This window comes from Canis lupus, chromosome 8 (assembly GCF_011100685.1).
Source record: "Canis lupus familiaris isolate Mischka breed German Shepherd chromosome 8, alternate assembly UU_Cfam_GSD_1.0, whole genome shotgun sequence".
In the NCBI taxonomy this organism is placed as follows: Eukaryota; Metazoa; Chordata; class Mammalia; order Carnivora; family Canidae; genus Canis; species Canis lupus.
In genome coordinates this window covers 47,686,907-47,706,273 of record NC_049229.1, presented here as the reverse complement: position 1 = coordinate 47,706,273, position 19,367 = coordinate 47,686,907, and the positions used below count along the sequence as shown (strand labels likewise).

The 19,367-nt window shown below is 36.6% G+C and overlaps 1 protein-coding gene across 5 annotated transcripts in view; it reads right to left on the bottom strand.

Annotated features, from left to right (window-relative positions):
* LIN52 (lin-52 DREAM MuvB core complex component) overlaps positions 1-19,367 on the bottom strand; it is a 111,385-nt gene that overhangs the window by 15,037 nt on the left and 76,981 nt on the right. For 2 of the 5 annotated variants that reach the window (XR_005363524.1, XM_038545259.1), the window contains one exon: positions 18,093-19,359. The exons of the other annotated variants lie outside the window; for them this stretch is intronic. Coding sequence is in view for 1 of the 2 variants with exons in the window: in XM_038545259.1 (XP_038401187.1) it covers positions 19,358-19,359 (2 nt within the window). In the remaining variant the exon portion in view is untranslated. Of the gene's footprint in view, positions 1-18,092; positions 19,360-19,367 lie in introns of those variants that run through there. 5 annotated transcript variants of the gene reach the window in all.

Below are 19,367 nucleotides of genomic sequence, written 5' to 3'. Positions count from 1 at the left end.
GTGGGCTAAAGAAAATAATTATGTTAATTTTTAGGAAACAAGCTTTTCAGCATTAAGAGAAAGATATCATTAAAAATCAAACACATTAAATAAAAACCTTTAACATCTTTAATTTGAACTGGGCATATTGGTAGGAACATAATTTCCCTTTTTCTTTTCAAAAACCATTTCCTTTTCTCTTTTCAAAAACCAAACCAAACCAAAAACATTTTTACCAACTGTATCTATAGGAAAGGCCTAGAATAAGAATGACAGCCCAGTAACAATGAATACTAGTAGTATTTAGATTTCTACTAAAAGGGACAAGGATTCTTTAGACAAATGAATGAGATTCCAAGTCTGAGGAAGTACATGAGCCAGAGCCTAAGTTAACATGCTAAAAGCAAGAATATTACCAAAAATCACAAGGGGCATGTCAAATGACACAGAAGGCAGCTTGAAGGGGCATCCACTCACCAAAGGTGTGACAGTTTTGAGTGTCAAAAAGAATAACGTAGTAGATTGAAACACATCAAATATAAACACCCACAATAATTTTTAAAAGCCTTCAGATACTTCAATTCATTTCATGTTCTGAAAATTGTAAGTTAAGAGGGGAAAGATAATCTAGCATTTTCCTTGCCATTTCTTTCTTTCTTTTTTTTTTTTTTAAAGACACAGGGCTCAATACCAGGACCTGGAGATCATAACCTGAGCCCAAGGCAGATGCTTACAGATGCTTAACCGACTGAGCTACCCGGGCACCCTTTCCCTGCCATTCCTATTTGGACTGTATTTTAGGGAAACCAAATAGTTGGTGATGTATCAGAATCATCATCATCATCATTATTGTAAAAAGGATCAGATTGATACCACCTAAATCCACTGATCTTCACTGAAACTAGAACAAATGGGAGGTCATGTGTTTCCTGATATAAAGCTATAGTAGCAAGCACATAGTACCACTTAGGAGACTGAAAAAGACTGAATCCAAACTCAATTGATTGTTTAACTTTAACAGATTCCAGGAAATATGGGGGAAAAGAAGAATATGTGGAACACTATTACCAGGGTAAAATCATCAAAATTTAAAATGTGGGGTAAAGATTGAAAAAAGAAAGAAGAAAACCCCAGAAAATAGAGGGAAATAAAATGTGTGAAATCCTACAAGACAAACAACCCAGTTCTTCAACAATTACAAAGCACGAGGGAAAAACCTTGGAGGAAGTAGGGAGTGTGGTTATAGAAGATTAAGAAACTGAGGATTCATATCAACCAAATACAATGTGTGAGATCCAGTTGAGACCCTGATTCATACAAACTAATTCTATTTGCTTTTAAAGATTTATTTATTTATTTTATTGAGAGAGAGAGAGAGAGAGAGAGAGAGTGCACACTTGCATATGCGTTGGGAGAGGGGCACAGGTAGATTCTCTGCTCCGCCCCTTTGCTCTCTCATAAATAAATAAAATCTTTAAAAGACAAAAGTTTGAGCCAAATTTGCCATGGACTATTAGATGTTATTAAGGAGTTATTTTTATTTTGTTCAGTGTAATGAATGTTTATCTCCATCATTAAACTTTTTGGATGAGGAACAAATTACACATGACCAAACAAAAGCAGATTATTTATTTTTTAAAGTCTACCAAATCTAACTCAGGCTAAGCCTAATAATAAGGAGCAGCTGCCCTCCAACCTTTCTCTCTCTTAATTATTTAAGAAATCATACCAACTAATTTAAGAGCACAGTTTTCAATTTATTCGTAAATAGCTATGAGAGAAACTCTCTTGCTCAACATTCTGCTTCTATGAAATTCTCTGGGAGGTGGAGAGAATGAGTCTTTGGTTACTCATTTATTGAATCTTCTCAGAACAACCTTCAGAAGTCAGGAGCAAGACTAACTTAAAGCTGTAGGTCAGTCCAACAGGTAACAAGTTACAAAAAGGAATAGCTTAATCTAAACTTTTACGAGTTCAGCAAAATTTTAACTAGTTTGCCCTCATACCATCAACAACTGTGTATATAAATGATGACCTCACCAATCCTACTTCACTTTGAACATCCTTTTACTTCATAGATGATTTATACAATGTAAAACATATTACTTGTTCTACCCAATAGTTTGATTTTTAATTCAGATCTACTGAATCAGAAATTCTAGAGGTTAGGCCCAAGAATCCATGTTTTAACAAGCCTGTCACAGGTGATTCTGATGGATGCTAAAGTATGAGAACCATGAATCTACATTACCTAGGCTTTCTGATTTTGTCTCCAGTTTTCTGCAATTCTAATTCATTACTATAAAAGAAAGGTTTTATTATATCAAAATTATGATCTGAAGTTAAAAGTTAAAAAAAGTTAGAAGTTAGAAAGTATTATCTTTTAGAAAATATAAGCAACAAAGGGAGAAATTAAAACATTCAGCCAAAGGATTAGAATTTTGTTTTTAAGTAGACTCCACATCCAACATGGGGCTCGAACTCATGGCCCCAAGATCAACAGTTGCATGCTCTACTGAGCCAGCCATGCACCTCTATGGGATTAGAATTTTTTTTTTTTTTTTTTTTTTTTTGGGATTAGAATTTTTTACTAAAACTTTAGTTCCATCTCTGTTGTCATGATTGTGCTTAGTGTTAAGGTTCCTATACAATCTTTAACCTTGAGAATCTTGACTGAAGACTGTTAAATAAAGGACTATCAAACAATGTCATGAAAGAGGACAGACATGGGCATACTTAATTCTGCACAAGGTTTCGTTTGGATGGGCAAGAAAAAGCTTTAGAAAAAGGAGTGATGTTTGAACTGAGCCTTTAGGAATGTACTATCTCGGAACACCTAGACAAGCTAAGGACAGATCCTTTTTAAAAGCTTTCCACTAGGCCACTGGTGTAAAATGCAACTGAATGTTATGAAATAGATCTTTAAAACAAACCCTAAATATCTGCTTAATTCCCAGCACTGTTTGGCATTTCTTGTAGCTACCAAAGTCGTATAAGACATGGCTCTACGAAATTAAACCAAATAGTGAATTTGGCCTATCCAAAATTTGGCAGAAACTAAGGCAATTGTAACTATTCTTCACCATATCCTGTTAAGCAAGAAACTGTGACAGTCAACAACCAAAACTCAATTAAATCAAGTGATCTGCTCCTAAGTCCAGTTTCCTCCCAAGATTGAAGTTTTCACAAGATTTGCAGAAAATGAAGACATCTACCATCTTCCATCTACCATCCACCAGCTTTTATATAAAAAGCTTCACTTAACTATTTTTCTTTTTTATTTGAAAGAAATAGATGATGGGGCACCTGGGTGGCTCAGTTGGTTAAGTCTGCCTTTAGCTCTCAGGTCACGATCCCAGGGGCTGGGGACTGAGCCCCCATCAGGCTCCCTGCTCAGCAGTCTGCTTCTCCCTTTGTCTCTCCCTCTGCCTCTCCCCCTGCTTGTGCTCTCTCTCAAATAAATAAATAAATAAATAAATAAAATCTTTAAAAAAATAGATGCTTTATAAAGTCCAGACTGGATAATGCTATCTTAATGAACTAAAAATCCTTGGGCCTGTAAGATCAACCTGATCTAATTCCATGAAACAGCCAAATCTTAAATCAGTTTTTCCTCTATACTTATGTTGATTTCAATAAACTAGCACTTTGTAACCAAACATATCTGACTGAACCTCACGTTTTCAGAAGGTAGAGAGACTTAAAAGCTAGTTCTCCTAACTTGCTAAAAGTTTATTTTAATAAAGACTACTTATTAAGATGCCAGTAATCTAGCTCTGATTTGATTATGGGGTCCTATTTCTAATAAATAAGCCCCCCAGATCCAGAATTGAGTCAAAGGCCAGAAGACAATGTGAATAATACACTTCAATATTCTCTCTCTTTTTTTAAAGATTTTATTTATTTATGCATGAAAGAGACACACACACACACACACAGAGAGAGAGAGAGAGAGAGAGGCAGAGACACAGGCAGAGGGAGAAGCAGGCTCCATGCAGGGAGCCTGACATGGGACTCAATCCCAGGTCTCCAGGATCCCACCCTGGGCTGAAGGCGGTGCTAAACTGTTGAGCCCACACTTCAATATTCTTACTATTAATCACATTCTCTGAACTACTTTCTTAATGACTGCCAAGTTCAGCTTGAGTTACTGGGTATATTCACTTCATTTGTACAATCAATGATGTGTCTTTGAGGTTAATATCAACCCAGAAATTAAATTCTATATGCCAGAAGCTTTTCAGCATTCCAAGTCTATAGATTCTTTCAGAGATTCACTCTAAGCAAAAACGAAACAAGAATATATAAGATTAAAAACAACAAGACAGAAGATATGACCTAATGTTGTCATTCAGCTTTTCATGCCCCTAAATAGCCAACCAACTGTAAATGAATTCACCACAAGCCATTCTTCTCCAACCTAGCTCAGGATATGAATCAATCCAATCTCCAGAGTCCTTTGAAATGGGATCCAACACAGAGAGTGAAGAAAGCAAACGGCATTTTGCTCAGTTTTTTTTTTTAATTTTTTTTTTGCTCAGTCAGTTTTTAAGTGACTCCAAAAAACAAAGGAGAGACTACTAAATGGTTGAGTCACCTACTAATTTAGCAAAATATATTTAGATCATTGGGTGATATATGTTACACTAAGTTAAAATTATATCCAGGGAATTCTAATGCAAATCTTAAGATATAATATACAAACACATTCCCACATCCAAATAAAGGTTAAAATGGTGATGACACAAAAACTTGAACACGAGTATTCATAGCATTATCATAATAGCCAAGATTTGAAAATAACCAAATGTTTATCAACTGGTGAATAATGTAGTATATCCATATAATGGAATATCATTTGGGAATAAAAAGGAATGAAACCCTTAGGTTAGTGATTACTTCAGGCCAGCTGGCGAGGAATGGAGCCAATGGGATGGGAGAGACTGCTAATGGGTATAGGGTTTCTTTTCCGGGTGACGAACATATTCCAAAATAAGATTGGCATGATGGTTGCACATTCCTGTGAATATACTAAAAACTCATTGACTTGTATACTTTAAACAGGTAAATTTGATGATATATGGAACATATCTCAATAAATCCACTTCCATAAAAATGGTGTTGTGTAAAGCTGTGCCAGAATTAAATGTACAAGTATAAAAAAGCTCCTTGGGCTCAAGTAAAATCCTTCATAAAAAGACCCCATACAGAGAATATCCAAGGCAAGAGAACCTGAGTTTCTCTACTAAAGACACAAGCATCCAGTTCTTACCTCCATTCTACAGCACAAAGGAAAATAGCCCTTTCCTTCTCGCTTTGTTCTTACTAAAGAAGTGACTGAAAATCTAACCAATTAATCTTTTGATAAAAGATCTGGACGTTGGAACATTATTGTCATATACTTCAAGAGAAAATATACTTCACAAATTCAATTGTATAAATTGAGATAACATCAGAATTTGTATTTATGATGTATTTTTAGAAAGCAAAGAAACTATACTTTGAATTAAAATAACTACAGTACTTAGATTACTTAGACACTATGAATAATTATTTGAAAAATGTTCCTTTTGTTTAATGACTAAATATTCATCCCAGGAAGTCAGAATGCAATTAGATTTAATATAAGTAGATTAGATTAATGCAAATACATTAAATGCAAAAACATTTAACAAAGCTATATATTTAAACATATCAAAATCCATGAAATGAAAGATTAAGGTTGCTATGAAAACTAAGAAATCCTCAGTACATGTAAATAATTGGTTAAATGTAATAACCGAATTAGCAATCCTCATTCAGATCATGGGCAATGTAGGTAACTTCATTTGCACAAAAGCATTTAATTGTAGACATTCTGGGTCATTGTAGTGTTATGCTCTGAAGATACTAAGAATAATAATGCTGATAGTTTCTTATTATTTTTAATTTCAATTTTTAAAGATTTAGTTATTTAAGAGAGAGAGAGCGAGCGAGCATGAGAAGGGCAAGAGTCAGAGGCAGAAACAGACTCCAGCTGAGTGGGGAGCTTGATGTGGGGCTAGATCCTGGGACTCTGGGATCATGACCTGAGCAGAAGGCAGACACTTAACTGAGCCAGCAAGGTGCCCATGATAGTTTCTTTTTAAAAATTGGTTCATTAAATATGTGTTTACTGAACATAACTTCATATAGGATTAGTAACATTTACCTGTTTACATTCACATTTTGAAGAGATTAAAAGATTCAGGTAATCATTATAAAAGTTAACATAATCATTCCTAAAATATAATTTCTCACTGGGTTCCTATGAACCTCAAAATTGTCACACTAGTCATTTGGTTGTCCTTTGGTCCCATGTGGCTATTTGAGTAGAATGATTTTCTGGTCCGACACATTCTTACATACTTATTATATCTGTGAGGCAAAGTTCTCATTTGTTTTAATAAGTGCCATCTTTCCTTGGTGTTAACTTTTTTTTTTAAAGGATTTTATTTATTTATTCATGAGAGAGAAAGAGACAGACAGAGAGAGAGAGAGAGAGAGAGGCAGAAACATAGGCAGAGGGAAAAGCAGGCTCTCTGCAGGAGCCCGATGTGGGACTCGATCCCGGACCCTGGGATCATGCCCTGGGATCATGCCCTGGGATCATGCCCTGAGTCAAAGGTAGATGCTCAACTGCTGAGCCAGCCACCCAGGCGTCCCCCTTGGTGTTAACTTGACATTATGCTTCTGATCTCTAACTTAGAACAAGTTGTATCCTGCTTCACACATCACATAACCTGCTCAGGCCTAACTTTCATCTGACTGGCATCACTGTAATGTTAATGTGTTTATTACACATTGTTCAAAATTTATAGTACACCCAGTGAACAGTTTGTGCTATTAAATGGCTAAGACCTATAACTGCTAACATTTTTGAGTGGTGATTATATGCTGGATACTATTCAAAGCACTTAACATGGTTATCATCATTTAAAATCCTCGTAACAAATAGGTACCTCACAAATAGGTATCATTTGTGATTCCTGTTTTATAAATGAGGCACAGAAGGGTACATAACTTGCTCAAGTTTATACGGCTAATAAGTGATAGAGGCAGGATTAGAACCCAGGTGCCTTAACTCCAGAGCCTGTACTCTTAGCCACTGCTACGATTATCTCCCCATGTTCCTGATCTAATGGAGTTCACAGGCTAGAGATATAGACGTCATTTATAATATAGTTTGATATTGGTTGTAACAGAGCAATGTACAAAAGCATAGAAAATGGGCTAGGAAAATGGACAAAGCTTTCCACAGATAACAGACTGGTCAGTATTTCAAACACTCCAGGTATAAATTTCCCAACAGATGAATTACAGAATTACAGTGATGTAGGGGCACCTGAGTGGCACAGTTGGCTAAGCACCAACCCTTGGTTTTGGCTTGGGTGGTGATCTCAGGATTGTTAGATCAAGTCCCATGCTGGGATCTGCACTCAGTATGGAGTTGGCTTGGGTTTCTCTTTCCCTCTGCCACTTCAAACAAATAAATAAATCTTTGGGGAGAAAAAAAAGAATTACAGTGATATAAAACTCAACACCCAAAAAATAAATAATGCAATTAAAAAATGGGCATGAATAGACGTTTTTCCAAAAATGACACAGAGATGGCCAACAGACATATGAAAAGATGCTCAATATCACCCATCATCAGGGAAATACAAATATAAAGTACAATCTGGTATCACCTCACAATGGTCAGAATGACTAAAATATGAGAGGATGCAGAGAAAGCAGAACCCTCTTGCACTGTTAGTGGGAATACAAACTGGTGTGGGCACTCTGGAAAACAGTATGGAGTTTCTTCAAAAAGTTAAAAATAGAACTACCTTACGATCCAGCAGTTGCACTACTCAGATTTACCTAAAGAATACAAACGTACTACTTCAAAGGGATACATGCACACCAATGTTTATAGCAGCATTATCTACAATAGTCAAATTATGGAAGCACTGACTGATGAATGGATAAAGAAGATGTGGTGTATATATTACACAATGGAATATTACTCAGCCATAAAAAGAACAAAATCTTGCTATTTTTTTTTTTAAAGATTTTATTTATTCATGAGAGACAGAGAGAGAGAGAGGCAGAGACACAGGAAGAGGGAGAAGCAGGCTCCATGCAGGGAGCCCGACGCAGGACCCAATCCCGGGTCTCCAGGATCAGGCCCTGGGCTGAAGGTGGCATTAAACCACTGAGCCACCCGGGCTGCCCAAAATCTTGCTATTTTTTAAGGCTGTGGAGTATTAGCTAAAGAGTATTACACTAAGCGAAGTAAGTCAGAGAAAGATAATTACTGTATGACTTCACTCATGGGTAGAATTTAAGAAACAAAACAATGCAAGGGGGGAGAAAAGAGAGAGATAACCCAAGAAACAGACTCTTAACTATAGAGAACAAACTGATGGTTACTAGAGGGCAAGTGGCCAGGGGGATGAGCTAAACAGGTGATAGTGATTAAGGAGTGCTGTGATGAGCATGAGGTGTCACAGAAGTATTGAATCACTAATACCGTATACCACAAATTAACATTACACTGTATGTTAACTAACTGGAATTTAAATTAAAATTTTAGGAAAATTGGGGCACCTGAGTGGCTCAGTGGTTGAGCATCTGCCTTTGGCTCAGGCATGATCCTGGGGTCCTGTGATCGAATCCTGCATCAGGCTCCCTGCAAGGAGTCTGCCTCTCTGTGTCTCTCATGAATAAATAAATAAAATCTTTAAAAAAAAAAAAAGGTTTAAGAAAAAAAAGATATGAAAATATTTGATCTACATTCATTTTCCAATTTCCAGGTCTATATAAATGTACTCTTTACTCACATAATGCCTGTTTACTACTTTTTAGATAAACTTAAAAAGTTTTTAGTATATGGGGATCCCTGGGTGGCTCAGAGGTTTAGCGCCTGCCATTGGCTCAAGGCCGTGATCCTGGGGCCCCAGGATTGAGTCCCACATCAGGCTCCCTGCATGGAGCCTGCTTCTCCCTCTGCCTGTGTCTCTGCCTCTCTCTGCCTCTCTCTCTCTCTCTCTCTCTCTCTCTGTGTGTCTCTCATGAATAAATAAATAAAATCTTAAAAAAATTTTTTTCAGTATAGCAGCTTTTGTTTTCCTTCTAGTTCGTGACATTTATTTGGGTTTTCTTTAATGGTCCTCAATGAAGTGTACAATTTTCTCCATAAAGGTTTTACAAAATTTTTGGTAGATCAAACTCTGAAGTATCTTAAATTATTCTTAAACTGGGATGTTATCTTTTATGTTTAAAATAATTTTATTTATTTATTCATGAGAGACACAGAGAGAGGCAGAGATATAGGCAGAGGGAGAAGGAGGCTCCATGCAGGGAGCCCAATGTGGGACTTGATCCTGGGACTCCAGGATCACACCCTGGGCTGAAGGCAGGTGCTCAACCTTAAGCCACCCAGGCATCCCTGGACATTATCTTTTAAAACTATGTTATATTCTGGGATCCCTGGGTGGCTCAGCGGTTTAGTGCCTGCCTTTGGCCCAGGGCGTGATCCTGGAGTCCCGGGATCGAGTCCCGAGTTGGGTTCCCGGCATGGAGCCTGTTTCTCCTTCCTCCTGTGTCTCTCTGCCTCTCTCTCTATCATCAATCAATCAATCAAAACCCCCAAAAAACAAAAAACTATGTTATATTCTACTTGTTTCTCATGTTTAAAACTGGGATCACGCCCCGAGTCAAAGGCAGATGCTCAACTGCTGAGCCACCCAGGGGTCCTTCCTTCCTTCCTTTACTTCTTCTTCTTTTTTTTTTTTTTTTTAAGATTTTATTTATTTATTCATGAGAGACACAGAGAAAGAGAGAGGCAGAGATACAGGCAGAGGGAGAAGCAGACTCCATGCACCGGAAGCCCGATGTGGGATTCGATCCCGGGTCTCCAGGATCGCGCCCTGGGCCAAAGGCAGGCGCTAAACCGCTGCGCCACCCAGGGATCCCCCTTCCTTTACTTCTTTATTTTTAGATTTTATTTATCCAAAAAGTGCTATTTCAAATCAGAGCATTCTATTCAATACTACCAGTTCTCTAGACAGAGACATCACATGGACCACCACATTTGTGTTGTGTGCCCATATTTGAATGAACTCAACATCTGCTTTATGTATGTATGCCAAGCAAGAGGGATGATGGGATAACATTACTTTGCACTTATACTATTTCCATGTGATTTAAACTATTCTCCTGTTTCTGCTAGGGCTTTAAGTTCAGTCTGAGTGCAAGAGAATTTGAGTCCCCAAAAGACTGAAAAATTAGTGAAGAAAATAGTGCAAGAAAAATGCATCTTCCAAAAGATGATGCTCTCACACTCCATCTCCATTACCACCCTTTATCAAATCTTCTCTTCTTTCCTTGGTAAACACAATCGTTTCATTACATTATGTTATACAATCTGTATTTATGTACTTTCAAATACTTTCTTTTTTCTATTTTTTAAAAAAGATTTTACTTATTTATTCACAAGAGGCACACAGAGAGAGGCAGAGACATAAACAGAGGGAGAAACTGGCTCCCTGCAAGGAGCCTGATGTGGGCTTTGACCCCAGGACCCTGGGATCAAGACCTAAGCCAAAGGTAGATGCTCAACCACTGAACCACCCAGGTGCCCCTCTCTTCTTTTTTAAAGATAGTATTCATTTATTTGAGAGAGAGAAAGAGAGAGCTAGAGTGCACAAGTGGAGGGGAGGGGCAGAGAGAGAGAGAGAGAGAGAGAGAGAGGGGGAAGCAGATGCCTTGCTGAGCAGGAAGCCCAATGCAGGGCTCAATCACAGAACCTTGAAATCAAGACCTGAGTCAAAGGCAGATGTGTAACCGACTGAGCCACCCAGGTGCCCCTCAAATTCTTATTACTTAACTTACTGTCATCATTCAGTTTATGTATTTTTCTATCCATAAAATTTGTTTGGATATCTCAGGTTGGGATGGAATGCACCACAGTTTTTCCTACTAAAATTAATAAAAATATTTTTATAATTTTTAAGAAGCACATTTAAAATAACAAGGAAATAGGTACATTTATTCAAGTACTGGTTCTATGAAATGTGTCCCATTAGGAAATGTGTAGTTCTTCCCTTCAAAACCCCAAATCCCCCCCTCAAAATCCAAAATAAATTTCAACTAACTCATTCTTTGAAAATTAACTTTCTTGAGCTATAACTTGCATTGTACCCATTAATATATATATATATATATATATATATATATATATATATATATATATATTTATTTATTTGAGAAAAAGCACGAGAGACAGAGCACGACCATGGGAGGGCAGGGTAGAGGGAGAAGCAGACTCCCGCTGAGCAGGGAGCCTGATGTGGGGTTTGATCTCAGAACCCTGGATCATGACTTGAGCCAAAGGCAAATGCTTAACTGAGCCACCCAAGCGTCCTAAATTATACCCATTTTTAATCATACATTTAATTTGATGAGTTTACAGAGATGTTTAAAATTGCCTACATGCCATCTCATCAAGATATAGAATATTTACATCAATCCAAACCATTCCCTTATATCTTTTGGAATCAACCCTAATATCACCACAGTCCTAGGCAACTACTGATCTACCTCTGTCACCACACATTGGATTTGCCTTTTCTCGAATCTCATATGAATAAAATTATACAGTAGGTACTCTTTACCATAATATTTTTAATATTCATCCATATTTTTATATGTATCACTAGTTTGTTGGGTTTTAGTGCTGAGTAGTGTTCAACTGTACAGATATATCATAAAATGTTTACTCGTCCACCTGTTGATAGGCCTTTGGGATGTTTCCGACTTATGGTTATGAATAAAAAAACCTGTGAATATTTTGTACAGTTTGTGCAGACATGTTTTCATTTATCTCAAGTACAAAATTAGGAGTGGAGTTGCAAGGCTAGATGGTAAATGTATGTTTAATATAATAAACTGCCAAACTTCTCCAAAGTAGCTATACCATTTTAATTAGCAATGCATAAGGTTCCAGTTGTTCCATATCCTCATCAGTACTTGCTATCATCCATCTTTAATTTTAGCTATCCTAATGGGCATGTAGTGGTATCTCTTTTTTTAAAAATATTTTATTTATTTATTTGACACAGAGAGAGAGAGAGAGCACAAGCAGAGGGAAAGGGAGAAGCGGGGCTTGATCCTAAGGGCCTGGGATCATGACCCAAGCTGAAGGCAGATGCTCAACCAAATGAGCCACCCAGGCACCCCATGCAGTGGTATCTCATTGTGGTTTTTAATTTGCACAATTTCCTTGATGACTAATGAGCACACTTTCACATGCTTCTTGACCATTATTAATCTTCCATTTTTAGATTATTCATCTTTCTATTATCAAATACACTTTCAAAAATATATTTTGGGTAAAGTTTCTCATCAAGTACTGTCAATTCTCATTATTCTAGGTAGTTATGTTCTCTAATGTCATCATGAACAATGAATTAGCAAGTACTGAACCACTGCTCCTTTGGGAAATACCGGGCTGGGTTCCTGAGAGCCTCTGTCACAACTTTTTAGTCAACCAGTCAACACAAAACCTCATTTGTTTCTGTTTAAAGACAATGTATTTAATACATATTGCTGATTCATTAACACTAAACTCCCAGACAATTACACTCTAATTCATGCTTGGATGAAGCTTATCTCACATATGTATTTATTTTCTCTATTAGGCACCATTACACCAACCCTGTACTTAGGAACACTAGATGGTATTTCAGCATTGTGCTCTGGAGGCCACTCTAAATTGCAAAACCAAACAAAAAGAACAAAAATGCAAAATATGTGGCACTAAATAAATAGGCCACAAAAATGATACTTGTTTACAGTATGAAAACTAAAACAAGAAGGCAGAGTACCACTTTGACAGCAGCTGGGAGCATGTAGGTAGGGCAACTCAAAATTTTTGCCACCCTGTCCATGTCCACAAATGATCATTGAAGCACCACAAATATTGACTTTGAGGTTTTAATTTTCGCAAAGAGATGAATCTGCAAACACAGAATCCATGAGTGAGGATCAAGTGCACACGTATTGCAAGTATATTATCCCAGGATGTCTTGAATTTGTCAGTCTTTTTGTGATTTGTCTTTTCATTTACTTAACAGTATCTTCTGAAGAATAGAAGTTTTTAATTTTGAAGAAGTACATTTTATGAAGTTTTGCTTTATGGTTCACACTGCTTGTGTTATTTAAGAAGTCTTTGGCTATCCCAAGGATGTGAAGATTTTCTCGTATGCTTTCTACGAGAAGTTTTACAGTTTGAGTTTTACATTTACATCTGTCACCTGTCTTGTGTTTTATTTTTTTATGTCATGAGGGTAAAGGTCAAAGTTAATTTCTTCATACAATGGTATCCAGGTATTTTAGCATTATTTGTTGAAAAGACGATACCTGGGATGCCTGGGAGGCTCAGAGGTTGAGCATCTGCCTTCAGCTCAGGGTGTGATCCTGCATGGAGCCTCCTGCCTCTGCCTATGTCCCTGCCTCTCTCTCTCTGTCAGAAAGAAAAAAAAAGAAAAGAAAAGAAAAGAAAAGAAAGAAAAGAAAAGAAAAGACAAGACTATACCTGAATTATTTTGGCACTTTTAATTTCTCAGGAAAGCTCCCCCAATGTGGGGCTTGATTCCAGGACTCTGAGATCATGATCTGAGTTAAATCAAGAGTCGGACAGTCAACTGACTGAGCCACCCAGGTGCCCCAAGCCTGGTAGGATTTCAATTGGAATTGCATTAAATAAATAGGTCAGTCTACATGAAAATAGCTTCCTGATCCATAAACAGGGTATATATCTCTATTTACTTAGATCTTTAATTTCTCTCAGCAATGCTCTGTGGATTTTAGTATACAGGTCTTTCCTAAATACATAATTTTCCTAAATTTATCCCTAGGAATTACATGGTTTCTAAGGTTGTAATTTGTATTTTTTAAAAAAATGAATTTACCTATTTGGTCACTGCTAATATAGAGAAGTAAAATAGATTTTTGTATCTTGATTTTGTATCCTGGAACCTTGCTTTATTTAACTTACTAGTTTAGTAGTTTTTTTGGCAGTAGATTTCTTAGATTTCTATGTAAACAATCATATCATCTTGAATAAAGCCAGTTTTACTTCTTTTCCAATCTGCAGATCTTTAATTTCTTTGTCTTTCCTCATTTCACTAGTTACGATCTCTAGTAAAACATCAAATAAAAATGCTAAAAGCAGACATCCTTGACTTGTTCCCAGTCTCAGGGAGAAAGCATCCAGTCTTTCATGCCTAGGTATGATGGATGTTTTTTGTGTATTATACAGATTTTAACAATAGGCCTAGGTCCAGAATGCTACTATCTTCCCTATGATTTGTAGCAGAAAGAATGGGTTTTCAGAAAAGGAAAGAGACTGAAGATTACTCAATTTTAGGAGAGGAAGAAGAGAAGTAGAGCTTACAGTATGGACTACACTCATCATTTTATTTTTATTATCAAGTCTTATCAAACTAAAAAAGCCCACTTTCTCTGTATCTATTTAATCCCTTCTGTTTTTAGTCAGAAAGGAAATTGAACATTTAAACTCCAATACCACTTCTAAAATGTTAAATAAGATACTATGGAGTGCACCTCACCAAGAATTAATTTTCTTTTTCTTTGGCCAAATGTAATTTGGCGAAATGTAGCACTATAAATTCTGGCAGGTAATCAAATAAATATTTCATATTCACCTTAGATACACACAAAAAGGGACGAAATGCTCATTAGTAACTATGAATTGGCTTGAGACTCTGAAGAAGTTATAAGAATCCTAATAATGTGAGAAAGGCTAGTCTTAGTAAAATTTAGATGAAAATTACGGTTGACCCTTGAACAATGTAGGGGTTGCAGTCACCCCTCATGCAGTCAAAAATCCATGTGTAATTTTTGATTCCCCCAAAACTTACTTACTAATTGCCTACTGTTGACCAGAAACCTTAACAGATAACAGATAACATAAACAAGTGTCAACTAATATACAATTTGTAGGTTATATATATTAAAGTACTTGTACAATAAAGTAAGCTAGAGAAAAAATGTTATTAACAAAATCATAAGAAAAAAAACACATTTACAGTATTATACTGTAAAAAATCCACATAAAAGTGGACTTGGGCAGTTCAAACATGTGCTGTTCAAGAGTCAACTATACTTAACTTTTCTGAGCATGGCTAATTGGCAGTATTACCTAGCTTTTCACAAGAGGGCAGCAAGAAGCTTTTCAGTGTAATGAAAGTCCTATTTGAAAGATATAATGGAATTTCAAGCTATTATATAATTATTGGGGCAATCTGTAAAAACCTTATGAACACAAAGCTGGTAAAGATTTCAGGAAGTTCTATAACTTGTTCCTTTACCTTTATAAGAGCTTATTAGGTTATCAAGGCAAGTAACATATAACATAAATACTTGATCCCTCCTTCAAAGACTGTATTTCAATAATATAGTAGATATTCTAAGAACGAATAGACCAAAATAACAAATTAACAACCATTAAGACAAAGTATGTTAAGGACCATAATACAGGTAAAGAACAAGTACTATAAGAGAAAGAACACTACTAAGGACGAGAAAATTCATAGCATTAAGCCTGAATCGGGCCTCAAGTGTGAATAAGATATGGACAAGTAGAAAGGGAGGGCCAAAGCATTCTCTAGATGGCAGTCACAGAAAAGGATAAGACATGGGGTGCTGTGGGAGAGAGAAATGAGGTACAACCTTTAGAAATCCTCATAGACAAGTATTAGAGGAAAGTATACAGCTTGGAAGTACAGGATCCCAGAAATATGTGAAGACTAATGAAGCTAGAAAGGGCTATTGGATAAATGTAAAATATAATATTTAATTTAAAAAACCCTGTGTTTTAAGTTGGGAGGAGCCACATGATTTGATAACAGAAAAACCTAGAATTTTTAGTTAATTTTTGTGTTTGGTATAAGCCAACTCTGGGAGAGGTAAGTACTCATCAACAAACACAAACCTTAGTTTCCATTTGTAGAAGCAGTTTCCAGATCAAAGGAAACAATAGTGCAATGCTTAGGGATTAGTCTAGAGTTCATTGTCATATTTTAAGAAAAATGTTGATAAATAGTATCTATATCCAAAGAAAGGCAACCAGAATTGTTATTGACACAACAGGAAGTTAAAGACAATGCTGGTTTTATTTACTTTTATCTTTCCCTTTCAAGCCTGTCTGTATCCCCATTCTAAGCAATGGGAGCACACCTATTAAATCATCTCACTTGGAAACCTTGGAAGATCATACTGGGTCCTTTACTTCACCCTCATCTTCAACTGGTGACTAAATCTTGTTGATTCTCTAGCCCAAATAACTCATGTCAACAGCATTTTCTGCCTCTCCATCGCCTTATCTGAGGTCTTCTCCATCTTGCCCCTGGATTCTTACTGATAACCTAACTGATCTCCCAGTCTCAGCTTTACTCTCTCACAGAACCATTCTCAACACCTATGGCTACTGTACATGGAGACTAGCGGTTTATTTTGTTGTTGAAAGCCAAACGGATAGACTCTTAACTCTCTTGGTGAAAAGAATATTTGAAATCACCTAACCTAAGCTCCCATCTAATTCTAAGCAGCACCTAGTAACATTCCAGAGCCGGTTGAAGAGTTCTGCCTAAGCATTCCTAGTGAGAGGGAATTTAGTACTTTTTGAGAGTCCATTTAATTTCTGGACATTTGGGAAGTTCTTCCTTAATACTGTAGCAACAAAACCAAACAAATCAAACCAAACCAGCAGCAACAACAAAAAAACCTCCAAACAAAACCCAAAACAAACCTCTTTCTAACTTCTCCCCATTGTTCCTAATTCTGTAGGAACAGAACACAGATAAATGCCTACGGTTAGTTGAAGCAGACAAAATGGAATATAAAAGCTCTAATCAAAAGTAAGGAAAAACAGGTTAAGTATCAGGGACAACTAAGTCAATAGACAGCAGTCCCCTGAATACTTTAAGAGCAATAAAACGAATGCCCTAGTATCTTCCTTGACACGAGGATTCTGTTCAAACCCAGGGGGTTTATAGATATTGTACAATTCTTTTGTATTCAGTATTTCTTTAGATGAAACACACAATAAGGAGAAATAGCATGTGATTCTATAGCCAAACATGGGCGATCCATTAAAAAGACAAGTGACAGCTCAACCCTCTCTCCAGGAACATTTGTCACCTACGCCTTTATCCTTCAGGGATTTCAGTTGAATGACATTTGCTGTAGGTTGATAATTAGTTTTTCTTTCTTTCTTTTTCTTTTTTTAAAAAAAAAATCATAGGAGGCCAATGTTGGCTTCTTCCCCATGAGAGACACTAGCCTGAGTGGTTTTGGGAATACGTGCCTTGATCAGATTTGCACTATGACTCCTGAATGCATGAACCATCCCAGTAACACCTGCTCTCCTGACAGGCCACCCGGGACTAGCAGCAAAAGGATCCATCAATTCCACTCTCTCCAGAGAGATCACCCAGACCTAGTGGTAAATGTACAGTTGAGTGCCAAGTTAAAAAGTAAAATTCTATCCGCCAAAACCTACCAGACGTCAACTTAACATAGAATTTAATTTTTTTCCAACTGAACTGCAATTGAACTAAATACTAAGAAAAGTATCACTTACACTGAAGGAGGAAAGGTGGGTTATAGTGAAATTCCTTAATTACATCTGGTCAATATATTGCTAAGGTCTTGCTCTGAGGTTCTCATCACAGGGTGGGAATACAGTTGCTTCCTACCCAGAAACTGTGAATTACTTATTTTGTATTATAGTAAGTTTGGGCAAGCAGATTTTTTGGTAACACAAAAGCAGAAAATCTATAAGCAATCACATTCTTTTTTTAATTTTATTTATTTTTTAAAAAATATTTTATTTATTCACGAGAGACACAGAGAGAGGCAGAGACATAGGCAGAGGGAGAAGCAGGTTCCCTGTGGGGAGCCCGATGCGGGACTTGATCCCAGGACTCCAGGATCACACCCTGAGCAGAAGGCAGGTGCTCAACCACTGAGCCACCCAGGTGTCCCAGCAGTCACATTTTAATTCATTTAATTTAGTTTCCTTTTCATAAAGAGAGGTAGACATTTTTTATTTTTGGCCTATGTATATGCATTTTCTGTTTTGGCTTCCATTTACTTTTCTACAAACATTATTTAGCTTTGTCATTCTATATGTTACAAGATGTATTCTCTGTCCCCCCAATTACCTATTTCACCTATTTTTAACAATGAAGCTATTTCTTTAAAGTTATATCGGTACATGTTTTCAAAAATCAATTCTATGAGGTTTATTAAGAAAAACAATAGTTTGCCTTTAACTCCTCAGTGGTAACCATTTGACCTTGTTTAGTTGATTATTTTATATTACCTATATGTCTCTACATGATTAAATAACACACTTATATTACTATTGCTTGATTTTTCAATTTGAGGCATTATGTATGGACTTCCCCAAATATAGAAGGTGATGATTTAGCTCCTTTCTCCATCCTCACTTAAATTCTTCACAATACATATGCACGTATCCCATCTCCTATTGTCTCATATATTGTGATTTTACTTAGATCGATATTCATGTTCTACATTATTATATAAACACTATTTATAGCTAAGCCATTGTGATAAACTATGATTACCTTTCCTTTCTTGAATACTTTTTGTTTTCTTTGGGTTTTTAATTTTATATTTTTAAGATTTCATTTTTTTTTAAGATTTCATTTTTAAATAGTCTCTACAGCTAACGTGGGGCTCAAACTTACAACCCCATGATCAAGAGTTGCATGCTCTACCAACTGAGTCTGCCAGGCACCCCTTCTTTGGGTTTTTAATTTGTTTGGTTTTCAATGTACTTACCTCTAATTCAACTACAGACTATGACTACCTGTTGTCTAAACCTTAAGATACTGAGATGTATCCCATAATTTACCAATTTTATCTTCCTGAAGAAGTCTCCAATATGGTCTAATTGTCCTCTGTGCCTGGTATGCAGCAATCACCTTGGGACTTGTACCCTCTCACACCTTGGGGAGCCCCTGTTTTCTATAGCTTACATCATCTTCTTTCTTGGCTTATTACCTCAGGACTTCCAACAGCTCATAAGAGTTCATGAGAGGTCAAAATTTTTGGATCTTCCATGTCCAAAAATGTTTTATTTCATCTTTTCACTTGAGTTGGCATTCTAGGTTGAAAATAATTTTCCCTCCAAATTCTGAAGGTATTGCTCCGGTCTCCAATGTTGAAGACACTCTGATTCCTATCCTTTTGTCTGAAACTTGTTTTCGGTCTTTCTTCTCTGGAAGCTTCTAAGATCTTATCTTCTTCCCCAGAGCTCTGAAAAT